The sequence below is a fragment of the Chelonoidis abingdonii genome, chromosome 4, assembly GCF_003597395.2.
Source record: "Chelonoidis abingdonii isolate Lonesome George chromosome 4, CheloAbing_2.0, whole genome shotgun sequence".
NCBI classification, from domain to species: Eukaryota; Metazoa; Chordata; order Testudines; family Testudinidae; genus Chelonoidis; species Chelonoidis abingdonii.
Window position 1 is genome coordinate 130,082,984 of NC_133772.1, and position 26,094 is coordinate 130,109,077.

The following is a 26,094-nucleotide window of genomic DNA, read 5'->3' on the forward strand; positions in this document are numbered from 1 at the left end:
CTGAGCTGGTAATTAAGCTTAGAGGGGTTCATGCAGGCACCCAGATTTCTGGACGCTAAGGTCCAGATCAGGGAAGGCTTATGATACCTGTGAATTACTTGATAGATCTGTTCCAACGTGCTGATATTTGGCCAGTTTCTCTCAATGGAATGGAAGTGATTTACTACACCTGCTCAGCATCTGACTCGGTGTATGTTAAAATGAATAAAGGGTAGAAAACCTGCACCTTGAATCTTTGTGCTGATCTCTCTTAGTATGTGTGCGCAAGGAGTCTGTGGACAGTGCTGTGTTTCAGAAATGGTAGCAATGTGGTCACTGCATTTGCTTTGCTAATTATAATTTGTTGTATTTTACATAGGTCCAACTATCCAGCGCCAGGTTCAGAATGGACCCTCTCCGGATGAAATGGAAGTGCAGAGAAGGTAAGAAATAAATTTTGAAAAGAATGTTTTAGATTCAAATGATTTTATATTTTAATTATACTAATTATAACCCCAATCATGCAGTTGTACTCTGTGGGGCTCTGCCATGGCAAAGAGGTCTGCTTGTGTATATCCATTTGCAAAATCTGGCCCTGATTTGGTCACATTCAGGTTGATGGTATCTGTAATTGGTTAGACTTAGCACTCTGTAGTGTCCCACAGTTACTCTTTTATTTGTTAAGGGTTTATCCAAAAAATATTGATATTAGGAAATATCTTCTGGTTCCAGCACACAAATTGAACGCTGCATATCTCCAGTGGACAGAGTCCCCATTGTCCCATGTACACCCTGGATTCCCAAACAGAACTATTCCTGACTCCACAATAGTGGGGCATCTATGTGTGTGATTTATGTACACACATACACGTGCATTCACACACATCAAAGGAGAAACCTTCTACCGGCTCATTATTATACTTAAAAATAACTAGCCAAACTGCTTTAACCAGCACTTGGCTCCCTTAGTAATGATCATTTCATACTCTGAATATCATTATTCTGAAAATACTTGGTGAGTTCAAACTACTTAATTTTAGTCAATTAACATGATTTTATATTTTATATGCAGTCAGTGCATAGAAAACAGGACACCTTTGCTAATATATGCCATTTTTCCATATTTAACTTTTTAGTTGTTTTATACAGCTAAATTCTGGCATGATTCTGGCTTATCTACAATGATTTTTAGTTACTAACTAGTAAAGAGCTCAAACTCCAGTATTTTTTTCAACTAAAAGGCAAGAATAAGATATACTGCTATCCAGAGATACAGATAACACCAGTTTTAAAGAAATCTGCATCATGTTTGAGTGTGCTTTTTTCTTAAGCTTAATAAGAGAGCTTTATATGATTCTGTATAGGATCAGTTCTTAGCAGTAGCAGATCATATTTCATAGTGCCCATGCTATTGGCAGTATGCGTTCCTGGTGATGAATTTGACCCTTTGTGTCTGGTGCCTCCAAATACGAGTCCTGATCTAGATGAGTATCTTGACTTATAGGCCATTGTTGTTTTCTGCTTCCTATACTGCCTTGTCTCTGATTGTATGCGTGTCTGCATACTGAAATCCAAAAGAAATTACGCTTAGGTTGCATTTGTTTGCATACATCACCCACAGCCAAACTGTAATGCTAATTTTTGATGTGACATGCAGATTCAGCCAGAATTCCTCCTGGGGAATTAGGAAATGCACAATGGAGCAGGAGCACCCCCTTCCTGTTCATACTCGGCCAACTCTGCTGACCAGAGTGAAAAGTCAAGACTCTGTCCTTCTCCTCATTCCACCAATTTTATGGAGGCTGACACTGTGATTAGTAGTGCCTGTGCTCCCCAGCTAGACCGTGGGCAGGTGGACAAAAGGAGAAGGCTGTCTGCCCCATCTCCCCAGCCCTCATGCAGGTGTGCAGTCTGTTCCATACCATGAACACCACTAAGTAGGCTTGCAGTTACATTCTGCCATAATATAGGTGACAAGGAATGATTGGGTCAGATCTTCAGCTGGTGTATGCTGGAGCACTGAAGTCAGTGGAGCTACCCCGATATTCAACAGCAGAGGACAGAACTCTAAGAATTTAGGGAAAGGGTTATTGCCAAGATGTTGTTTAAAGAAATTTTTGCACCCTTCTAATTTAAAAACAAGTGGGTCAGATTCGTTGCTACTTTCCACTAAGCACAAGTAGTACAATTTTGCCTGGTCCTTGCAACATCCTGCCTGGTCCTTACATGGATTTGCCATGTGGGGGATGTGGCCCATAGAAAAGACTTCAGATTTAATAAATGTTTCTACATCAATATTTAAGAAGGACACAGGGAGAGACTGTTTCCTTCAAGATTGTCAAGATTTATTTTTGGGACTGTTCAACTATCAGAAAGTTCATAGAGGAGACTTCCTGATGTGCACCAGTATGCTGGTGGTGGTTCAGAGAGATGCAGGAATATGAGTGTTTTCTGCAGTGCTTTGTATGAAATATGCCATGCACAATAAGAGCCTAATCCTGTTCTTATTGAAGGCTATGTCTGCACTGCAGACATATGCCAGCATAGCCATGCTGGTCAGCGATGGAAAGAGGTATGTGATCCCTGTGCTGGCAGAAATCCCTATTGTAGATGCAGCTGTACAAACAAAACTGCACTTTTAGTGATATAGCCCTGTTGTGTTTGTTGCGGGGGTGTTTTTACTTTAACCGTACAGAGCATAGCTTTGCTGATATAGCTGCATCCACACTAGGCGCACTTTGCCAGTATAGTACAGCTGTATTCCTATACCAGTAAAGAGCTCATTGTATAGATATGGTCTAAGTCAATGGGAGTGGATGAGTGCTCAGAACTGTTGAAAATTAAACCACAAATGTAGGTGCCTAAATAAAGACTTAGGAGCCTAAGACCTGGTCTACACTTAAGTTTTACCAGCATAATGATGTCAGTAAGAGATGTGTTTTTTTTTAACCAACATAGTTATACTGGTAAAAGTCCTAGTGCACTTACTGAACCAGTGTCGGCTGTGCCAGTAGATGGACTTTTATAAGTGTGTCTACGCTAGGGGAGAGTTCCTGCTTCGACTGTGCCAGCATGGTGAGAGCAGCCAAAGGCCTAACTGTAGGTGTGTCCATTTTGAAAATCTGATCCTAAACTTTCATGTGGGCAGGAAAATGAAGATGAGAAAAACAATGCAAAATACATTTGTTTAAAATATTTTATTTGACTGTTTTAAACACAACATATTTTAAAGTCACAGGGCCCAATCTGGCTACTCCTGTTCATACTGAGTAGTACCATACTTGTATCAGTAGTGCTTAGTATGTACATAAGGCCCTCTCCTGCAAATCTTTACTCACATAAATAATCTTTCCTTAGTTCCATTGATATAAATGTGACAATTTGTGTGTGTAAGGTCTGCTCACATAAATAAATGTTTGTAGGATTGAGCCCTTAACACATGTAGGGTACAGCTGGCCAGAGACAGCCAGGGCCAGCCTGAAATTCAAGTGTCTGCATTGGGTCCCTCCCTTGGGAGTATATTCAGACTTGCAGTTCCCAGCTGGGCCAAGCTCCGCTCCAGCATGGGAACGGTTAGGGAGAGAACTTTCTGCTAGATTTTTCATTTCAGCCCAGCACTGGGACCGCAGTGGAACATGCAACACACTGCCCAGACTCCATCTCTTACAGTATAATTTCCATGTGCCCTTACTGGTCTTCCAAAAATTGCACCATTCCATTCTCTCTCTTGTGTGTATATATATGTATATACACCCTGTAAAATATATATACACACACACCCTGTGACTTTATATGGAGGAGTTACATGCCAGTTTCTATTGTGAATCTAGTACAAGATTGATCACTGCATAATGAATAATCCTAATTATGGATGGGCCAATCCATTGCTTTTGAATTAGAGCCTAAAATATAGGAATGTCTTATCATGCAAATTAAAGCATTTAACTTTATTTGTACATGCCCTAATGTAATTTTTCTGGACATGTCTGTTACATATAGTAAAAATCATAAGTTCCACAGTAAAGCAAATATATATGCATTTTAAAATACAATGCATATAAAATATAACAGAGAAAACCTATTCAAAGCTGCCACTGATGAATTAATGCGCATAGGCAGAGCTGGTAGCACCCACTATAGTTAAGGTTACTTTGATTGTACATAGAATGAGGCTGGGGGTCCTGTGGAAAATATATTGTGTAATTCTAGACAGTATCATAATGCATATACACAAGAGGACCAAATTAAGTGCTTTTGACTTTTGAGTGCCTGACTTTGCAAATGTAACATTCTTTTCTGTGTGTAATAATATAAATATAATTTCAAATTGTGGAAGGAGTCACATTTAAGTGTTGTTGAAATATATAGTTCATATCCATGTAGATTCTAAAATAGATAACTGTTAATCTAGTTTTAGCTGTTCGGCTTTTTAATTAACCAAAGAAAGGTCAGAGATTATATCAATTATAGTGAACAATATTTCTTCAGGATTGTTAGTGTGAAAGAGAGGACCTCTAGTGGGAAATTTGGGGAAGTGCATGTCTCATTAAAATGGAGATATTTTTGCACTGCTCTGTTAAACCATTAATACTATTCTAATAGGTTGCTTTGTATTATGTATTCCCAACCAAGGGCCCAATCCTGCAAACCTTTACATGTGAAAGTATTGAAATTAACACTTTGCTCATGATCATAAGGCTATTAAAAACTCGTCAGAGTAATTTTGTGGTCATTGCTTATTGAGACAGTCAAGAAATATTGATCCTCTTGAGCTCAGCAGTAACTGAGAACAAAATTTGGCTCGTGGTATTTAAAGTATCACATGATCATTCTGATAACCAGGTGTCCAATACTTTGTTCACCTGCAAAACTCTATGGTTGTGATAAAGGAATTTTGTTTTATACAGCTGTGTGAAGCAGTTGGCTATGTACAATCAACCACTGAACATAAATCACGTTTCTTTAACTTCTTATCGGTATATTGCCATTCCTTATGCCCCATATCAGCACAATATTTAAGCATGTGCTTAACTTAAACGTGTTAGGTATCCCATTGACTTTTGTGGAACTCCTGAGCTGCTTCAAGTTAAGCATATGCTTAAGAGCTGTGCTGGATTGGGATCTGAGACACTGCAGTATTCTCTTACTTTTAAGTTCATTGGTTATTCCACATTTGAATATCCATTATAGCAGAGGTTGGCAACCTTTCAGAAGTGGTGTGCCGAGTCTTCATGTATTCACTCTAATTTAAGGTTTTGCGTGCCAGTCATACATTGTAATGTTTTTAGAAGGTCTCTTTCTATGTCTATAATATATAACTAAACTATTGTTGTATGTAAAGTAAATAAGGTTTTTAAAATGTTTAAAAAGCTTCACTTAAAATTAAATTAAAATGCAGAGCCCCCCGGGCAGTGTGAGTGCCACTGAAAATCAGCTCATGTGCCACCTTCGACATGCGTGCCATAGGTTGCCTACCCCTGCATTATAGAATTATCACATAGATTACAAGCTTCTGGTGCAAGTATTTGCAGTATGCTCTAAGTACAGGGTCTTGCTCTGATCTCCCTTTCTCTGGTTTAAATCAAGAGAGATGCCACTAAATGAGATTAGAACTCACCTCAGCCCTTTCAGTCTAGCCCTTATTTCTATAGTGGGCTGATTAATGCCCCCCAGATGCAAACTCTAGGGCTTGGGCCCATCTCAGTTTGTAGAACACTTTCTAGAAAGAGTAAAAAATAAAACCGGAATGTTTTAAAAACCATTGTTTTAGGCAAGTGGTGGACCAGCAGCAGCAACAGCGCCAGGAATCTCTGGAAAGAAGAACCTCTACCACAGGCATGTATCAAACAATGCAATGCAATGTATCTGTGAGCAATGCAAACATGTTCCTCTCCCTTCCTGTCTCCTCTAGCTGTTGGTGGTTGTCATGTGTTACTACAGAAAACACTGGCCTGCTAAATATAGCTATAATCATTATGGGATTTCAAAGCATTTTCAATTAGAGACTTAACCTAATAAATTGGAACATGGCTGCTTTTTTTCCACAGATTTGACTGAAGTTTAAGGTCCAAACTTCAGAGCTCACAGCCCAACTCAGATGGGACATGTAAAGATGGATTTAAGCAAAGCTTTGTGCTCTTCCAGTCCCATGCTAGCTATGAGACCGGCCTAAGACTGAGCAGTGTAAAGGCTGCTCTAAATTATGCTGTTTTCCACAGTGTCAAGGGGCTGGTGTCGCTGGGGTGCAGAAAAGGCCTAGCCACACTTTCTACACGGCCACAGGGAGAGTGGGTGGCATAGGAATCACTCTACTGGCTCTGTGGCACTATAGGATCCCCCTACCCAGAGATCAGCTGTCTGTGCCTGGCTCTTCCAGCTTTCCACAAGGTGTGCAGAAGAGAATCTGACTGTAAGAGTTTATTAGTTGGGGTAATAAGGTGAGAGGCTTGTGTAAGTTTAGGGAGAAATTATTTACTGAGCGAATCGCAAACATTTTCTAATATATTAGCAACCTGATAAGTGGTGTGGTGGGAAGAGAGGTTTCTGGCTGCAAAATCTGGCTTTTGGTTCTGTGAAAAAATATGTGCAAATGAAGCCAGAATTTTGTGTGACTCTAGGGGGTAAGATTAGTTTTTTGTTCAGCTTTTTTTTAAATTTAAAAGCAGCTCAGTTGTGTCCACAGAAAATGTCACCTGTGGCAGTCATACAGAATAATGCTCGGTGGCTTTGAACTCCTAATTTGAGTGCACACAACTGTGTGCCATTTTGTGTCAGTTAAAAAAAATGAAACTCTGACTCTTCTTCCGTGAGGAACCTTGACATAAGCGTGATCTGTGAGGTAGTGACGTTGCCAGCTGAGTGTCCTGTTGCATGTATGTAGGGATCTCTGTGCAGTACACAACCTGTGTGCCTGTCTTTATGTTCAAAATGTCACTTGCCGCTGTCCTTGGAACAAAGGTAATGTGTGTAATTCTGACTCAAGATGGTTTGTGGGGTTAGAAGAAGCTGTACAAACATCAAAGCAAAAACTCTAGCCTATGCTGTGCGTGTCACTGCTTTGAACTAAAGGAAGAAACAGTTCTCGATTGCTGCGGTCATCTGTACATCACTAAAATTGTGACTGCACCATCCTTTATTATTTATTATTTTCTGCTTTCATTTACTTTTTAATTCCTTGTCTCCTAACCACTCTGCCTTGTTTTCATTCCTTGCTGTATGCCCATTTTATTCTTTTCACTTTTCTTTTCTGTTCTTTTAGTTTCTACCCTTCAGATAAAAGTGTCTTCTTCCCCCTCCCACTGCCAGTCTCCTCCTCCTGACTACAGTAACTACAGTGCTTCTACTTCCGCTGGTGCTGCCCCACCACTGCCATCTTATGCCAACGTTATCTCTTCAGCATCTACCATCCCCGAGTCCAGTAGTAAAAACTCTTTCAAATCCTCTAAGAGAGCCAGAGGATTCCCACAGCTTCGTCACAGACATTCTGCCTCTGAGCTCTCGCCCTCCCTGGGTTCCTTCTCCTCTCCAGTGTGGCCAAACCACAGGACTGTAACACAAAGCATCAAACAGATCTCTTTGTCCCCACCGCCTGAGCCTCCTTCCCATTTTCCATTTGCACCTCACCAGCCTGTTAGACGTTCCTCTCTTTCACACTCTCCTCAGTCTTCCTCTTCTCCTGTAACAACTACATCCCCTGTGCAGAAGGGTTTTGTCCTGCAGCCGCATATTCCAGAGGTCCTTCCTGTGATTCCTGTCCAGAATGGCAGAATCAGGGGATCTACAGATATAACAATCCAAGAAGCCTCTGCAAATGTACCTCAGATAGGCCTGAATGGCCAACCCGAAGAACCTTTAACCACACAAATTCCTTTAAACTCCTCTAGAACCCAGGTAAAAAGCATGGATGGGTCTGTCTTCTCATACTTAGAAACTGTACCCATCTCTCAGCTACCAGTTATAACCAGCCCTGCTGGTTCCTTTATCCAGGCTTCTTTTCAGTCCTCCCAACCTTCACCTCATCCTCCAAAGCAATTGTACCAGGCCATGTCACACTTTGTTTCATTACCTCCCGCTTATGCTGCTGTATCTGAGGTGAATTTGTCCAAGAAGACCCCTCCTTTCATGACTTCATCAACCATTTCCCACTTGAGTAAGTACTTGTTTTGAATTAGTTATAACCGTTAAAAGAGCTTTAGATTTGACCTGATTGTTCATAAAGCGCAGTTTGCTCTCCCCCAGGACAATATGTGGGAAAAATTCTTGAGTAATCAAAGGCTAATACTACTGCACCAGATAATTCAGACAAGTAGGGAAAAGGTATGGAAGGTTAGTGATATAACTGGTGATGGACTTGACACAAAACCTCATATCTAAATGCGCCAATCTTTGGGGAGAGAATGTTTTTAAAGTCTGAGGCCAGATCTGCTCTCAAAACTTTTGAAAGTGTAGTAATGACAGTTAAGGGCGTAATATTTTTAACGTTTTTTCTACTAATGAAAGGCCTAGTATAGATGCAGAAAAAGTAATCTTGCCAGTGTGGCTTGTTTCATTTGGGGAACTAGTATAAGCTAGACCTGCAAAAGCACTCTTTCAACCATATAAGTTGCATCTAAACTAGAAGGGTTTGCCAGGATAGCTGAACCAGCAGACCTTTTCTAGTGTAGACTAACCCTGCGTGTGGATCTATATTTTGCATATGCCTGTATTGGTAAAATGCCTGGATTAGAGCAGCTCTGTGTTGTGCCTGTTCAAAATCCAGATCAGGTTTTGCAAGTTGGACCCATCTCTCTGTATAACCATATTGTGTTTAAATGGATGTGCCTAGAGAACTTAGGAAACATTTGTATATTTCTTCCACTGACAAATTTCCTGCTCTAGATATTTCAACTGCTTCTGTTGGGTCAGACCCTCAAGTGGTGTAGGTCACTATATATCCATTTTCTTCAACATGCATACTTCGTTGGTGTAAACTGGAGTATCTTGCCCATTATTTTTGAGTGAGATCAATTTATAATCTAAATTATTTTTCAGCCAGGCCTCAGCCTGGCTTCTAATTTTGTGGGTGTAGATTTGCACCTATAATTCACTGTGCTCTCAGTGAATTGCCAGCTATCTCATTTATGGGCCCAAATAGGTAGGGAAATAACTGATGTGCTGCTAATAACACCCACAGTTCATTGCAGGAGCAGCATTGTGAGCATGGTTATTAGCAGGAGTAATGTTGTGCCCATAACGTTAGAAGTTATCTCTGACCACAATGATGGGTGACGTTATAAAAAAAACAAAGCTAAATAGATAGAAAATCAGGCCATATTGTCTGACTATCTTTCCAAATTTTACCTCTAAACCAATTAAAAAAACCCTCTTTCAAATTAATGTTTGTTGCACAATTGATTTTGTAATTGAATAGCAACAGAAGTCTTTGATGAGATGGAGTAATTCTGGGTAACATACTATTGATGGAATACTCATTCTGTTGTCCCATTATAAATAGGGGAAATATACCAGAGGCATTAACCTATTCTAATCTGTCCATTGAAGGACGCTGCTACATGGTGGCTAAAATTGAACACGTGCCCCTTAATTTTCAAAGGCTGACTTAGGATTTAGCCACACAAATTTCATTAAATGGAAGTTGTTTGAAAATGTATAGCAAAAGCCCAGGATTTTATTTGAAAAGTGGATGTTGACAGAGTTAGTTGATGACATTTATTTATCTGCATCTGAAAAGTTTAAATGAAGAAGAGAGATTCCAACCGTAAACCAGAAAGTGGGCTCTTTGTTGAGACAGACCAGAGGAAGGGATAGGTGGTGGTTACATGTTACAGGGGTTTTGCATAAGGACACAGGTGCTGATGATAACTAAAAAGCAGATATTGTACCATTGACATACTCACCAAGTATCATTCTTCTGATTGTATGTCATTAGACCTTCATTCACCCAACTGTCAATGACAAGAGAACAGGTTGTATGTGAGATGGGGGAGAGTGTTCTTTATTTTTATTTAAACTTCTGTATTTTTCAGGTCCCATCCTTCCACCTGGTCATCCTTCCACTGCTGCCACAATCCCTGCTTCATCCAGTGGGCCCCCACCTCCGCCACCCCCACCAGTACCTCCTCCGCCTTCAGGAGCAGCGCCACCTCCCCCACCTCCACTGCCGGCAGGTGGAGGACACGGGGGTAGCACTGACGATGGGTCAATGTCAGGACTAGCAGCAGCCCTGGCTGGTGCCAAACTCAGGAGAGTACAACGGGTAAGGATTGTGGCACTGGGGTTTTCACACAGTCTGGCCTTCACTGGAGAATGAGGAATGCTTGACCTAGTTTTATTTAACCTTCTGCTAATCTATTTCATGGATACTCAGAATTCGTTACAAAGCCCAATGAAATGTGTTTAAAGTGACCGTTCCCTGGACTGTGAAAAGTCAGTTGCTTGTACAGGCTATTAAAAGGAAGATTTGTGCTGGAAACAGGTGAAAGTAAAATTGAACGCTTACTGGTATGGGGCCGGCTCCTCCCCACTTCCCCGGAAGGGGCGGGGCCTCGGGCAGAGGGGACGGGGTTGGGGGTCAGCATCCCCCAGCCAACTCATCTGTGCTGCCTGACCCGTGCTGTCCAGGACTCCAGCAGCAATTTAAAGGGCCCGGGGCGCTGGCAGTGGCACCCAGAGCCCCGAGCCCTTTTAAATCACTGGCCCCAGGGCAGCTGCTCCTTTTGCCTCACCTCTCCCCCATTGGTGGCCCTGCCAGTAGGGACCCGGCAGGGCCGCCAACAGGGGGCATAAAAGGGGCAGCGACTTAAAATCAGCTGTACAGGCCGGTACCGGTGACCATTTTTTACTGGTACACCATACAGGCCCGTACCGCCTTACTTTCACCCCTGGCTGGAAACCTGTAGGGTGAAATCCTGGCTCTATTGAATTCAATGGCAAAACTCCCATTGACTTCAGTGGAGCCAGGATTTCACTCCTAGAGTCAAATTTTTAAATGTTAGGTGCATAGTTGCATACCTAATTATATACACAATTACTGCAGGTGCACATTCAGTGGCTATTTATGACTGTTTGCACTTGCCTTTTGCTGAGCTGCACGTGCAATGTGGCTGGGCCTTTAAAGTGGCCACTTGTCTATTAGACACAGTCCTTAAAGCAGATTTCTATGTTTGGGTTTCTAATTTTCAGGAGAAAATTTTCCAGTTGATCTTTTTTTTCGACTTGTTCTTACAGTAATTCACACTTGATCCTCACTGCTCAGTGAAGATTAACTAGCAAGTGCCTGCATCAATTTCTCATATCACTAAGACATAATTGGTTTCTCTTCAGTGTATCCTGTAGAACGCTCACTAGTATTATGCTGTCAACCATGATGATCAGTAGTTAAAACTACTCTAGACTTCTCAAATAAAGGCTTGATTGTGCAGCCCGTGTGTGAGTAGGTGCTCACTGAGAGCAGTAAGGGTTGCATAATCTCACCAGAAATTCAGAATCATTTTGTTGTCATTTTCATCATTTGCTCAGGTATTTACTAAATCCACAGTGGGTTTCCCAATCCTAATATGTGAATTAGCCACCGGGTTTGACCTGAATTACATTTGCTTCCATTCTGACCCATTGTGCTTTCTGCCTCTGACTGCAAGCTGCAATCATGGTGCTTTGCTCCTAGTGATTATCTAAGCTAGTCAGAAAGGGCAGGTGCTTGCAATAAATTCCTCTGGTGACTTGCAATGTCGCTTTGTGTCTTAAGCCAGAAGATGGTTCAGGTGGCTCCAGCCCCAGTGGGGCCTCTAAGAGCGATGCCAATCGAACAAGTAGTGGAGGAGGAGGAGGAGGACTAATGGAAGAAATGAATAAATTACTGGCAAAAAGGTTTGTACTTCGTCCTAAAGTAAACTCTAGAACAAGTGCACCAGCAGACTGTGGAACAATATGCTTTCGGTAGCTACTAGCAATCAGATAGCTCCAAGGCCTCTTTGAAACTGGCAAAACTCTGCGTGGGATATACTATTGTGGAAGTTCAAGAGATCAGGTTAACAGTCTGCCACACTGCTGTTCCTGTGTAGGTGCTACACAGGACCCTGGACCCCTTTTTTTTTTTTGACATAGTAAAAGCATAGGTATTGCCAGCCCTGGTGTCAAGCCAGCATGAGCTGCTCCAGCTGTTCCTGCAGATTCTGTGGGGGGAGAGAGCTTTAGAAGTTACTGATTTTTCTCTCTCTTTGCTGGTTTACAATCTACATCAAAGCTGCTGTGTTCTAAAGCAATGAGCTTTAACAGAGCCCCAAGAAGATCATTATTGTGGGGTATATCAAGTAGAATGGACCAAAAAAGTATCCAAAACTGCAGTAACAAGATTGCATATTAGTAGCCTTTGAGGTAGTGAAATAAAAGGCCACTGTACGTCTTACCCAGCGAATACAGCAAGTCAGCTACGATGCCAGGTTAAGCTGATTCCTTGATGAGTCTACACAGGATTGAAAGCAGAGAAGTCCCACCATGGCACATGTGCGTCATGCTCACTGGATTCCCAAAGAATAACTTTCCAAAACCAATGTCGTGCGAGGGATTAATGTTTGTTATTAGCAATGACATAGGAGTATTTACTGGGTAGTACTGCAGTACAGGATGCATTCATGTGACTTTTTGGTGTCACTGCAGCTTCTCTATGCTGCTGGAAATCAAAATGTGCTGCCTGTTGCATAGAGAACATAGACAAGATTGAGTGGAAATAGATGCCCAGTTCTGTGTGCAGGCCAGTTTAGCCAGCAAAGTACATCTCACCCAGAAGTCTTTCAAGACATAAGCAAATTCTACTCTCAGTTACTCCTCTACAATCCTGTGCAAGTCAGAGGGTTAGTTTGGGGTAACTGCCAGCAGGATATTCTCTATGGGCCTCACCTGCAGTCAGATCCACATGGGTGCAAGGGTCCCCCTGCATGGATCCAATTACAGGACTAGAGCCTACATTTTTAATTTTAATTGTTTGTTCTTTTTCCCCTCCCTTTTCCCTTTCCTTAGAAACCTCTCTCGCCATAGGTTGCACCTATCTTAAAACCTGTACAATAAATAATTCCCTCATAACATTATATCCTTTACAGATTTAAAAAATTCTCTCTACTACTTTACACCTTTGAATTATCCTTTGGCTATTATTAATAACATAATACCTGGCGCTGACAAATATTTTTACTGATTATATGTGCCAATGAAATGTTACTGGTCCTAAATATGTTTGGGCAAGTCCACACATGTGTTTCTATTCCTTGGCAGAACATAAGATATCACACCTTTAAAAATCACATCATTCTGATTCCTTTCTTTTCTTTTTCTCCCCCTCTCCCCCTTCCATTGTAATGTTCATTTTATCGGCCAAGTGTCAGAGAGGCTTTTGAGTTTGTCTTAAAGGATTTTTTTATTATTTTACAAAGTGCAAACGAGGAAAGAGTAAAAATGCAGGAAGAGGAGGAGAGGAATAAATAGGAACATGTCCACTATTACAATGCAAACATTTGAAATGGCTAAATAATGTTCTCTGGGGCAGAAAATGTTTCTTATTCAATTAGCCCAGACAGCTCTCCAGCTCCTATTGGTTTCAACCAGCGTTCTAAACACACAAGACAAGCAATTGTAAAGCGCCATGTAAATGTACAGTCCTGTAAAACTGGTTACTAATAATATAAAATGCCAAATATACAATTTATCTCTGGTTTATTTGAATTCGAATAGTTGTTCACTGGATTCAGTGGGTCAAATTCTGATCTCACTTTGTGCTGGTGTAAATAAAGAATGAAGAGTAAAACTGTTCTATTAGATGTAATCTGCCCAGTGACTAGCGCTGTATAAATAACCAGAACAGATGGCTAGACAGACTCCAAATATTAAGGAAAGTCTCCCTCTCTTATGCTTGGAAGTACTAAGCCTCCCAAAATGTACATCTTTAATGTGTGGCTCTAATCTAAGAAAGTGGCTAATTAAGTGTGGCGTCTGTTTTCACCAACAGATCTGGACCTTTGGTGTATGCAGAGTCATTTGTGCTCACTCCAGTGACAAAAATAAGCTTTCCCTCCATTTTACTTCTGTTAGCACTGCACAACCAACACAGCTGAGACTGAGTGAGCTGCAGGTTCTGTTCCCCCGTGGGAGTCATCGAAGCATTGTTTACTAAATTCCACCTGTGCAAAGCCAGTGAAGGCAGTAAGACTGCACAGGTGTCCACTGAGAATGTCATCTGAACAAAGTGCAGTTATACAGGTGTGAGTGAGGACTTCCTGTGAGCTGCAGAACTTTGTTACTGGTGATGATGTATGAGGTGCAAGGAGAACTTGACGCCTGTGTTGCAGGTTGTATTAGCAGGGCTGGCAGTCAGAAAAAAATCTTTTGTATGAGTTCAGTTTAAAAAAGAAAAAGTCATGGCGAGATCAACAGAATCCCCATTTTTTAGCATAGGTCTGCACGCTAAGGATGGAATGTATCCAGGATAGGCACAGTATCTGAGAAGCTGGGTTTCAGGTGATATAAAACATTGCTTTCTAGACTTATTGATTAGCTGCTATAATCATTTCAAAACTGAAGTGGAAACAAAGCAGAATGAAGTGCTGTCTCACAAACCACTATCATTTCTAGCCTCGTTAATTTTTCTGCAAGATACTAGAATTTAAATCTAACATCAGCCCATCACCCCCGCAGTGCTTTTCTTGGCATTGGTCCACAAAAGGATCTAGAAGATCCAAGACCTGATCACCTGGAATTGTCATTTCCCCAGGCGCTGACTTTCGTTTTTGCCAGTAGGTGCTGCTTTCTGCTGCTTTCCCCACTCCGCCATCCCCATGCGAGCTGTGGGCGGGGCTGAGCATGGGTGGGTCTTTGGGGGGGGGGAAGAGGCCAAACAGGGGCGGGGCTTCGGAGCAGGGGTCAGGGCCCACAAAAGATTAATCTGTCCCTGCAGGTGCTGAGCACCCCCTATTCTTTTTCAGCGGGTGCTTAAGCCCTGGAGCACCGATGGAGTCGGTGCCTATGGTAATTCCCTGCAGATATCAAATACAGTAAAGTTATTAATGCTACTAAAACTATATAAACACTTCCTTGACCCTGTCCCCCACCTCCAGTACACATACACACCAGTCACACATCATGGTAGATCTTAGTTTCATACTTTTTCAGGATTTACATGGACCATCTCTGTTTTTGAAATCTGTGAGGCTTTTCCTGCCAACAGGAAGAAGTGAAATACCCTCACAGATCTTTCCTATTCAGTTGCTGAGGGGGTTGGAATTTGGTTTTGAGAGTTGTGTGGGGTTTTATTTTCCTTGTGCGGAGTGGATGTTGCTGGCCTCTGAGTCAGAAACTAAATAAAAATGCTGCCAGTTTAGTGGAAGAAAAATCTAATGAAGTGGCTTCTGCAGGTGGAGGAGTATTTGATGGATTACAGTCATCACAGCCAAGGTCCATGTGGCGTGTGGAGCTGCATTGCACCTAATAATCTAAAGTAGGAAATCAAACATCCCTGAATCTTTCTGGCTGAGGGCCCTATGCCCCAGATGAAGTGGATTTTCCTACAGCTGCCAAGTAGCATTCACACAATACAGCCCTTCCATAGAGCTCTCACAGTCCATCAAAGAGGCAGGATGGGTGAGGTAGTACCTTTTATTGACCCCAATTCTGTTGGTGAAAGAGAGAAGCTTTCAAACGTATTGAGAGCTCTTCTTTGGGTCTGGGAAAGGTGCTCTGTGGGTCTGTCTACACTGCAGTTAAACACCCGAGCTGGCCCATGCCACAGGACTTGGGATCATGCAACTATAAAGCTGCAGTGTGGATGTCCGGGCTTGGGCTCGAGTCCAGGCTCTGGGATCCTGCCTGAGCCTGGATGTCTACACAGCAGTTTAATAGCCCCCCCTCCGAAGCTTGAGCCCCAAGTCTGCTGACATGAGCCAGCCACTGATGTTTAATTGCAACAGCTAAACAGGGTGGAATAGATTATTTAGCATAAGTAGTTAACACATATTGTAAGAGACCATTCAGTGTGAAGCGAACAGTTAACACCTTTGCAGTCATAAGACAAAAAGCGGGTTACGGATTATTGTGGCAAACCATAAATCCAGTGTCTTTATTAAATCCAGAAGTTTTAGTGTCTAGCAAAGTGATTTTCAGGTTTCCTTTGAGGATGAGGCCTGAGAGATCAGATGTGGAGTGATCACTTTGTGAAAAGTGTTCACACACAGGTAGCATGGCATTTTTGTCTTTTATACTTTTTTCTGTGAGAGTAACTCACCTTGTCTTTCTAATATTGTGGGACCAACAGGGCTACAAGAGCACTGCAACATTCCATTAAATTGAGTTGCACTGGAAGACATCTTGGGCTCACTACTGCTGGCCACATAACAGGGCAGTCATGAAGTTCGTGCCTCAGTGAAAAGGGTGAACACTTGTAAAAGGAGGTGAGGGGTAAAGAATGAGGGAAAAGGAGGATCCCAGATGCACCTAGACTGTCAATTCATAGTGTTTGTTATTCTTTGAAGAGGCAGTGGATCTGAGTTTGCTTTCAGTTACGCTGGTGCAAATCAGGAGTGACTCCATTCATGACAATAGAGCTAAACTGGTATAAAAAACGGTATGAACAGTAGAGTGGGTGTTTTTGTTAGGATTAATTAGATGGTGTTTGCACAGCACTTTGGAAATGTAAAGCACTATGTAAGTGAAAGGAATTATGCTGATGAATAAGTGAAAACCGCCAACAATCCACACTTCCCCCGACCTGGGCGCTGAGTTTTGCCGAGGATAGAAATGTGGTATGTTTTCTCTAGTGCTTTTAGACGTTCAGCAGAGCTTGAGAATCGAATGTGCATGCTCGCACTCCTCAGGAATCACATTATCATTGTGGCTAGTGTACTAAAAAGAAAGTAAAAACTGAACAATACTTGCTTTCCTCTGAGCTACATTGTGGTTTGAAAGCCTCTCTAGAGAGAGAGCTGGTGAACTCCTAAATAGCAAGAACTCCCAGAGACACTGTGGCTAGTTCAGCAAGAATTCCTCTTGTGCTGACACTACTAGCCAGGAGGAAGGGTCATGGCTCCCTCACTTCCAGCCCCTTGGCAGAGTCGCTATGTAAGTGCTAGTCTATGTCCTGAGGGCAGAGCAGGAGACGGGTCACAGGCCTTCCAGAACCACCTTCTCCCACTTTCCTAGCCCCCTATGCTTAGATTGTGCCATGCCCCTCATAGGAACAAAGATAGACTGAAGTGACGTATTAGGCCACTCTCCCATCCCTCTGCCAGGACAGGTTTGCTCCTGTATAAATAGGCTTGGCAGAATTCAATTTTGTTTTTATTTACAATTTCAATAGATAATATCAGTGTTTGCTTTTAAGCATTGTTTTACATGTTCATTGATTTCAGTTTTTGCAGTTGTTCAAAATAATGCAGGGGGCGGAGAGCAGACAATAATTGTTTAGTAACAGCAGACGCTGAGATTCAAAAAGTTTCAGCTTTATAACTCTTAAATCACAAGTTGTCGTCATCACGTGTCAAAATATACAAAGTAAATAGCCTTAAATTAACCTCTAATAACTTCCCAAGCAGCATTTTTCTTCCTTTGCTTTACTTTATTATCTGTACATTTAGATTATTCTGTGTGGACATACGTTTTCAGTGGTTTATGTGTACATTGAAATTGATGTTTACCCACATTTACCGATAAAAATCGAATCCTTCCAAGCCTGCTTATAAATCACAGCGGTTTGTAACCTGTTTACCTGTTGAGCCACGCAGAGAGCGATGCTTTAACCTCTCTCAGGCTGACAAAGGAATACAGAATCGTGGTCTCAGCTCAAGTATTCTTCATTTAACTTTCTCTAACCCCCCTGAATGCTACAGGTACCATGAACCTGAGGGCTTAGCAGTTCTACACCCTTTGGATTGGCTTTCAGGCATTGAGAATCTCCCAGGATCCACCAGAGGCACAGAACTATCCATGTGAAAGCCCAGGCCTGAGTATTGGCTCTGGCTTCCTTCTGGCTTCCAGGCAGCCAGAGCTTTCCCTCACCCCCTGCTACCTTGGAGTCCACACTTAATGGAGATTCTGGCACATCAGAAATGTAAACGCGTCCCCAGGCTGCACTATCTGCTCTGTGGATGCCCTTCGAGGCTGGTGGGGAGTGTGTGTGTGTGGAGGGGTTAATGTGCATTTCTCCCAGCCCCACATCTCCATGCCCAAGTGCAGATCCTCAGGCCTACAGAGTGCGCTCTCTGGGTCAGGGGTGGGGGCAGCAGAACGAGTGAGTTCTGTACATGGAGAGTCCGCTCGGCATATGGATTTTAGGGGAGAAATAATCTGGCCCAGTATTAGAACCACCACCTTAGTAGCCTATGTGTCAGTTTTTTTATCATAGAAGCAGCCCTACACTTTGCAAGAAATTGCCTCTTAGTTGCTCAATCCCATGTCTATTTTCCTTACGCCTGTTACTTTATACTGTACAACCCTGTACTTCTGTATGGAACCTTGACTCAAAATATTGATCCCCTGCCTGAAGATCCTGCTTCATAGAGGCCTAGTTTGGATTCTTAACCATTGGTCAAATCTTGTGCAGCCAACATGTGCAGTCTTCTGCTAGAGAAATTCCACAGCAGTAAAAGATAATCCTCACCAAGGCACAAATCAGTCTTTTCAAATGACAATTGAAGCCTTGTGCAGGAAAAGCATTTCTAAAGGGTTGACTTTGTCCTACTTTTTTACCCCTGTGCAAAGGAGGAAAGCAGCATCACAGTCAGACAAGCCAGCTGACAAAAAGGAAGAGGAAAGCCAAAACGTAAGTGAAATGTTCACCAGTATTGTGTCTATGAAGCAAAAAGGGGTCTCCCAAACTAGCTGATAAGTTGCAATTGTTTAAAGGCTGGAAGCACAATACTTGCCCACTGTGCACACAATAAAATGACTAGCAAATGTTCATACATTCAGCCAAACTCAAGCTAAATTCAGCTGCTCCAGTGTACCTAGAAACAAGAAATCCCTTCTTATTTCTTCACAGACCAGATATTGCCTAAACCACATCAGTGGTTGCCTCTTTGCACTATGCTCACAGTGATGTTTTTAAGGTTGAAGAGGCTTCCCCTCATTTATCCCTCAGGAATATTTGTGCCACCCAAAAGGAAAAGCCCTTTGTGTGGTAAATCCTATTAGCATCTCATCTCAAACCTGTTCCACGTATTTTAGTTCAAGCTTGTTGCATCCCTGGGCAGCAGACATCAGCTGAACTAGCCTGTGTCATCCATCATACACGATAACTTTGGAAAGTAGATTACTTAACCTCTCGCTATAGCAAAAATCAGCTCACTGCAGATGACAGGTTACACTTAAAGCAGGTTTCTAATGGAGAGTGGGACAGTACTTTAGCCACTGAGCTGTTCAAAAGCTGTAACGTATCTTTGTAAATGCATTCTATACCATCAAGCATCCACTTGTTTCAGTTTGGTAGATCAAACAACATGAAATTTGGGCTCACGTAGGGCTAGTAGTTTCAGTGCGTTTTTGTTTTAACTGTTCTGTCCGTGTGCTGGATGTTTGTTGTCTTCTAAAAGATCAAATGAGGGCTTCGGTTTTGATTTCATTTTAAAGTGAACTTGGTGCTTGTGAAAGGAGCTGCATTATCAGCCAGTAGACTGAAGTCCTTTGTTTATCCACAGAACAGTTACAGCCCAGGAGACCTTCCCCACCGATCTCCATACCTAGGGTATGTCTGCACTTCAATCAGAGGTGACTTCAGCATGTGTAGAAATACCTGAGCTAGCTTTGATCTAGGTAGCTCAAATGACAATAGCAGCAAAGCTGTGGCAGCATGGACTAGCAGTTTGAGTACATACCCAGGGTCCCAGGCAGGCTTGTACAACCCAAGCTGCTGTGGGTTCGCTGCCATTGTCATTTCAGTTAGAGAGATCAAAGCTAGCTGGTATTTCTACCTATGCTGCAGTCACCTCTCTGATTGCAGTGTAGACATCCCCTAGAGGCAGCGTGTCTAGGAGGACAGGAGTAGTGCAGTCATCACTCCCATGCAGTCCTTTGCCTTTCTGCTGAGGCGACTGGGCCCACTGGCGCTGTCGCTGTTGGCTTATGGCCTTGTAGTGCCTTTAAGGCAGAGCCCCATGTTGTGGAGGCTCACTGCCAGTGCAGGAAAGTCCAGAGGCATCATGCCTTAGGCACACCTCCGCTACAGCTTCAGAGAGCACCAGCTTCAAAAACAAAGCACCACCTGCTCCCCTCTCCTCTTTGGGGCATGGCCCCAAGGCTTCCCACCCCATTTGGAGAAGCTTGCTGCCACCACAGTGCTGAGGGTGCTTGCACTCCGTGAGTGTGAAGGCTGCCATTGTGTGTAACCGCTAGCTAGGTGAGCAGGGCTGTAGCTGCCTTTATGGTCATCTACTCTGCTCACATGTTTTCCTGAAGCCTGGGTTTGAATCACTTACCTAAAAATGAAAGGCACAATTACCCAAATGCTGCTCTCCCTCAGCTGTTAAATGCTACAGTCTGCTTTGCCGTTTGCTTTGCCATGAGCTCATATTCCACTCAGAGCTTTAGTTTAGTCACATTTTAACAGGCCTTCCTTAGTGTGATGATTCTGGAATTCACTCATTGATTGTGCAACAATAACAACTTTGCAATGCCTTTATTGTTGTTTTGGTACCTTCTGTCAAGCCTAATGCAAAGCCAGCAGCCATTCAAACTAACTGACTGCTTTTTCATTTTAGCTGACGTGTTAAGTGCTTTGTCACAGAAAGCTCTTAAATAATATTTACAGGTCAAATACATTAGTCTAGATTCTGCTCTGTTACCTTTATGTAAACCCCAATAAAACGTCAGCCCAATTTCTAGGAAGAAATGTTTAATGTCCTAGTTAGGATAGCTAAATAAACTGAAACTGCTACTACCATCATTAGTGGAGAAATTGCTCTAAATCCTGTTTTCAGTTACTCCTGTGCAATCCAGCTGAAATCAGTGGAATTATATGGGGATAACAGACCAGAATCTGGGCCTGTATTTTTCCAGCAGTACAGTCAGTTTCTGAACTTGGGAATTGGTTAGCTCAAAGAATGGGCAACGGCAGCCAACACTTTTCAGTCACGAGCATGAGTCCAGCCCTAGTTGGTAGGTAGGGATGGGACGTTACCGTTTGCCCTGTTCAGTGACCTGAGTTGGTGGACTTCAGGTGAGTTCCCAGTAGAAAAGTGTTCCCACTAAAAAGAAGAAGAAAACACCACCCATCCGAATGTTCCCCCTTGCCGGTTTTAGTGGAGCGACCAGAATTTAAATGGACTTGGGAGTGACCTACCATCTCACCTTTTGAGGTGGTCCCCTCACATCTGGGTTGAGGCACATGGGCAAGAAGCTTGCACTGACACCGCCTATGCTGTGGATAAACAGAGAGCACAGTCCATCACATCCATAAGTGACTGTTCACTTGAAAAACGTTGAGTCAAAATTTAGGAAATATCTTATTTTTCGTTTCTAGGAAGATGCTAGCACCTCGCCTTCACCAGTCACACGAGGCCCTAGCCAGCAGCAGAATTCTTCAGGTATTAAATCTCATTATTAGCACTCTTCATCTTCTCCTTAATCTGGTGAAACATTTTACCATTGGAATCTGGGTTCATTATCTTAGCTCTGAGTAAGGGGGATTTACTAACAGAACGTCTACAAATAGTTTTTGTTTTAAAATCTCTTTTGAGCAATAAAGGGTGAATGTGAATTTTCTTCTCTGATCAGCATAGAGACAGAACAGTGAATCCACTTGTTTGGGCCCAGATTCTCTCACATTGAAATCAATGAGAGTTAGGCCGCTAAATACATTTGGGGATACAGATCTTAATTCCTAATGGTCAGATCTCCCATTGGCTTGTATCTACATATGCTTCTGTTATGGGAGTTAAGGGGAGCTGCACTGATTTATACCAGCTGAGGATCTGGCCCTTAATGCAATTGCTAATCACAGTGGGCCTAATCCCACAAGGTGCCATGCCAAACAAAGGAAGTTAGAGAGGCTCAGCACCTAACAGAACTGGGCCCTTAACATGGTTTTCAGTGATGAAGTTGACAACCAGAGATTAAATAACAGATCATCTACAAGTCATACAGACACAACCTGGTGACGGTCCTGGGCCTTGTAAGCCTTACAAGGAAACCCTTCCAATAAAATGAGCACTTAGGGCTTATCTACATTTAAAACATAGCAGTGGCAGCTCTGCTGCTGTAGCACTTCAGTGACAATGCTTCCTACGCCAACAGGAGGACTTCTCCCGTCCACATAGTTACCTCTCCCTGGGAGGCAGTAGCTAGGTTGACAGGAGAATTCTCCCATCAACATAGCGCTGTCTAGACGGGGGTTAGATTGGTTTAACTGCGTTGCTCAGGGATGTGAATTTTCCACACACACTCTGGGCAACATAGTTATAGTGATCTAATTTCCTAGTGTAGACCAGGCCTTAGTCAGTCCTTTGGGTCCCTCAGACCAGCATCACTTTTGAACATAGAAGGCATTGTTTGCTTGCTTGCTTGTTGTGACGATGAGGAAGGATCAGATCGAAAGGGTGCATACGGATGAGCTGTAGGATTTTAGGGATTTCTAAGCTCTTGAACTGAGTAATACTCTTAAGAATTGTATTTCGGAGGGTTCATGTGTTCCTACAAATCCTTACACACACAAGTTGTATCTCATTGACTTCAGTGGGGCTGCTCACGTATGATCTACATGAATCAGAAAGATTGGGCTCATAGTAAGGTACTTCACAAAAGAAGGTTATATACTGCTCCTAGATATGCCAAGGCAGGAAAAACTGGGTATTTTTGGCTGAGTGTTTTGTAAAAATATACAGGAGGTTTGGCATTTTGTAACTTGAACCATATGAAATCCTCCATGGTGATTTGCATAGCTGTAATGCTGCCATCCCTTCGGAGATATCCGAATACATTACAATTCTGTTGTCCCATTGACATTTGAACTAAACATTATAAAGTGTAAATAGCATTTTTATTCATATTAGACACACGCAGCAGAATCTAATTAATTGGGTTTATCAGAGAGATTCTCTACCTTTTTTTGTTCTATAGATCACTTTGTAAACATGAGAGCCTCTTGTAGACCCAGCTCCCTTGTACCCTTATGCTTCATACTGCAGACCACCAGGGAGGATCCAGAGACCACTAGTGGCCCATGGTCCCCAGCTGGAGATCTGCATGTCTGTCATTTTGATTAAACAGTTGTCGCAATTAAGAGAAGAGGCCCTTTTAAATGTAAAAAAAAGTCTAGAAAAACTAAATGAAAATATTGTAATTGAATTAAAATTATACTCATAGTATTTATTCTATATTTCTTCTTTTACTATTTGAGTGATTTTTTTGTATTAAAAAAGCAAAACTCGGAACTCCACGTCTTTTTAGTATGAGGTTAAGCATCACTTAACTAGTTGGCACTAGCTTAAGGGAATTGAATTTCATTGCCCCTCCTCTGCATAGATTTTTACTAATACTGTCCCAGTTAAAAGCAGCAGTCATTAATATTCTTTATTGCTAGCCTATCTGCTCCCGTGGATACATCTCTGTAAAGCATCCATCCCAGCTGACTAAATAAATGTATAAGAAAAACAGTTTTTGTGTTTTTTACTGTGCAAGGGGGAAAAAAAAACCAGAACTAATAGTAATTCTTCATTCTTACTTTATAGACCCTGGGAAGAAGCCATGGGAAAGAAGCAATTCTGTTGAAAAGCCTGTATCTTCATTACTCTCTAGGTGAGCTTCATTACTCTCTAGAATAGTGGCACAGTCTTGACTATAAGCATGCCATCTACATAACATGTTCAATTCATGTCTTATTTCATTCCATTGCCATAGAAATCCATCAGTGAAGAGTCTTGAAGCTAAGAGCCCCACACAATCCCAACTATCTTCTAGGTACTGAAAAATGATCTGGCTTCTTAACTGTCTCAGCTTGTCCTTTGGGAAATCATGTCATTGTTGGGGCAGCAACTAATATTCATTTGTCCTTGTTGTGACTGTCCTCAGCCTGTTGTGATTTGCTCTTGTCTGCTGCTTTACTAACTCTGAGCCAGAGGCTGGTCTCAGTTGGGCGGAGTGGTTGTTAATTTGCCATGCCTGATATCAAAGAAAGTTTGGCTCAGGGAGTTGAGTGGTAGTGCCATGAACTGCCATATGATTTCTATCCCTGGGCCCTCATTCAAGTAATCATTTGCTTAAGTATCACTGAAGTCAATGGGACTTAACAACATGCTTCAGATTAAGTGATGTTATTGTGCTTTCCTAAATTGGGGTCCTGTCTCTTGTTTCTGGGGTGAATGGGGAGCATTCTGTGCCACAGGAAAGACAAGGCCCTGCCTGGTGGGTCTCTTTGTCACCTAACAGCCAGAAGAACCCTCCTCAACAGATCTTGCAGGGTGATCTTTCTTAACGGGAGACACTTTCATTGCCCAGCATCTGAGAACACTCAAAAGCAGAATCCATCTGGGGGTCTGCACCCAGGAGAGGAAAAATTATTTTTGCATGCAGTAAGGAACATGTGCAGCGAGGAGTGGGGAAGGGAAAATGAAGCTGACTGCAGCATAGGAGCCACCAGAGAGGGCACCCAGGAAAGAGCAGACAGGAGCGGTCTGGTTTTGTAGGTGGGAAAGTCAAAGGGAGGAGTACAACAAAACCCGTCCGTCCAAATGGCGAAATTACAGGCACAATACATTAATCCCAGGTAATGAAAGGTTAAAGTGTGACATTGGAAAGCTAGAAAGAGGCTTCCTTTCAGTCCTTGGCCAGTACCACAATGCGGCTATCGTATAGAGCTCTGAGCATTGTTGGGATAAGTTAGAGGTTGGCAGTGGGACATAGGTGCTTTAAATTATTCATTTCAGTAACAAACACTTTCCCTTATTTGACTGTTATTTTGTGCGACAGTGTTGCTAACACACAGAAAAATAAGTGCATGATGGCAGATGTCTGTGGGTACTGTGTGAAAGACCAGGGTCAAATCCTGCCCCACATTTCCTTGACTTCAGTGGGGTTGCACAGGTGTAACTAAAGGCAAAATTTGGCTGCCTGGGTCTATTCCAGATCCACCATACAATGTCAGCCATTAAACATGTACCACTTTTCATTAAACACAGATGATCATAGTATTCCCTGTCCTCGCAAGTGCTGCGCTGAAGCTAGTTACCAAGTGCTCACGCGGTGACTGCTGTAAGACCACTGTTGTTTGGAGGATGTTCAGTGGAAAGTGAATTCACATTCTGTTCTAGTTCTAGCACAAGAAACTTCTCTGCTTGTTCTCTCGCTCAGACACTTCATGGGTGGGATTTTCAAAAGCACTCCCTGTTGGCCCAGCTCTGCTCCAGCAGAGTCAGTGGGCATTTGACGACAATCAGAGTTAGACCACGACTGAGTCCCTTCAGAAAACCCCATTCACAATCTTGCTCAGAGCTCATTTGAGCAGCGTAAGGATCAGAATTTAGGAAACACGAAGGACTTGGTTGTGCAGCTCTCTCTTGGGCTAAAGGCCCACTGGAATCAATGCAAGACATGCCTAAGAAAGAACTTGTACATTAAGATAGCAGAGCCAATGCTGAAATCTTCTCATTAGGCATAGGCCACTTGATCTTTTTCTAAAACACTTCATAAAGAGTCACCAATTTCAAAATAGGGTTCATAACCTCTACTGGCTATTTTAACAAAGCAAGCCTCTCTAACTCTAACAAAGTCAGCACTCTCAATAACGTCCACTGTGGTGCCCTTGGCAATAGAAAAGAGACAGGACTCAGGTATAGTTACACAAACTGAAGTCTTTGGGACACTGGGTCAAGAAACACAGCTTGTGCTTCACAGCCTTACCACTCAGCCTGTCTAAGGCAGGACTCAGCAATGGGATGGTTTGCTGACTACATTCCCTAACACGGTTAGATTAAGCAAACATCACTTTTTTGGTTTTACCATTATTTTAGCAGCTGACTAAGTCCTGAGCAGTCAAGGCAGTGTTTATTTTATAGGAAATGCAGGTATGGAGGAGAGAATTAATTTTCAAATGTTTGAGTCAGACATTGATCTTGCAAACTTTCAGCACTGGTACACTAACTACACAGTGGT

At 42.5% G+C, this 26,094-nt stretch overlaps 1 protein-coding gene across 4 annotated transcripts in view; it reads left to right on the forward strand.

The window, feature by feature from the left end:
• Nucleotides 1–26,094, forward strand: part of EVL (Enah/Vasp-like) — a 247,198-nt gene that overhangs the window by 216,721 nt on the left and 4,383 nt on the right. For 2 of the 4 annotated variants that reach the window (XM_075065682.1, XM_075065681.1), the window contains 8 exons: nucleotides 359–422; nucleotides 5,750–5,814; nucleotides 10,005–10,234; nucleotides 11,723–11,844; nucleotides 18,715–18,775; nucleotides 21,470–21,533; nucleotides 23,676–23,742; nucleotides 23,845–23,904. In XM_075065682.1, coding sequence (XP_074921783.1) covers nucleotides 359–422; nucleotides 5,750–5,814; nucleotides 10,005–10,234; nucleotides 11,723–11,844; nucleotides 18,715–18,775; nucleotides 21,470–21,533; nucleotides 23,676–23,742; nucleotides 23,845–23,904 — 733 coding nt within the window. Of the gene's footprint in view, nucleotides 1–358; nucleotides 423–5,749; nucleotides 8,129–10,004; nucleotides 10,235–11,722; nucleotides 11,845–18,714; nucleotides 18,776–21,469; nucleotides 21,534–23,675; nucleotides 23,743–23,844; nucleotides 23,905–26,094 lie in introns of all 4 variants that reach the window. The other 2 variants (XM_075065679.1, XM_075065680.1) reach the window with 2 other exon arrangements.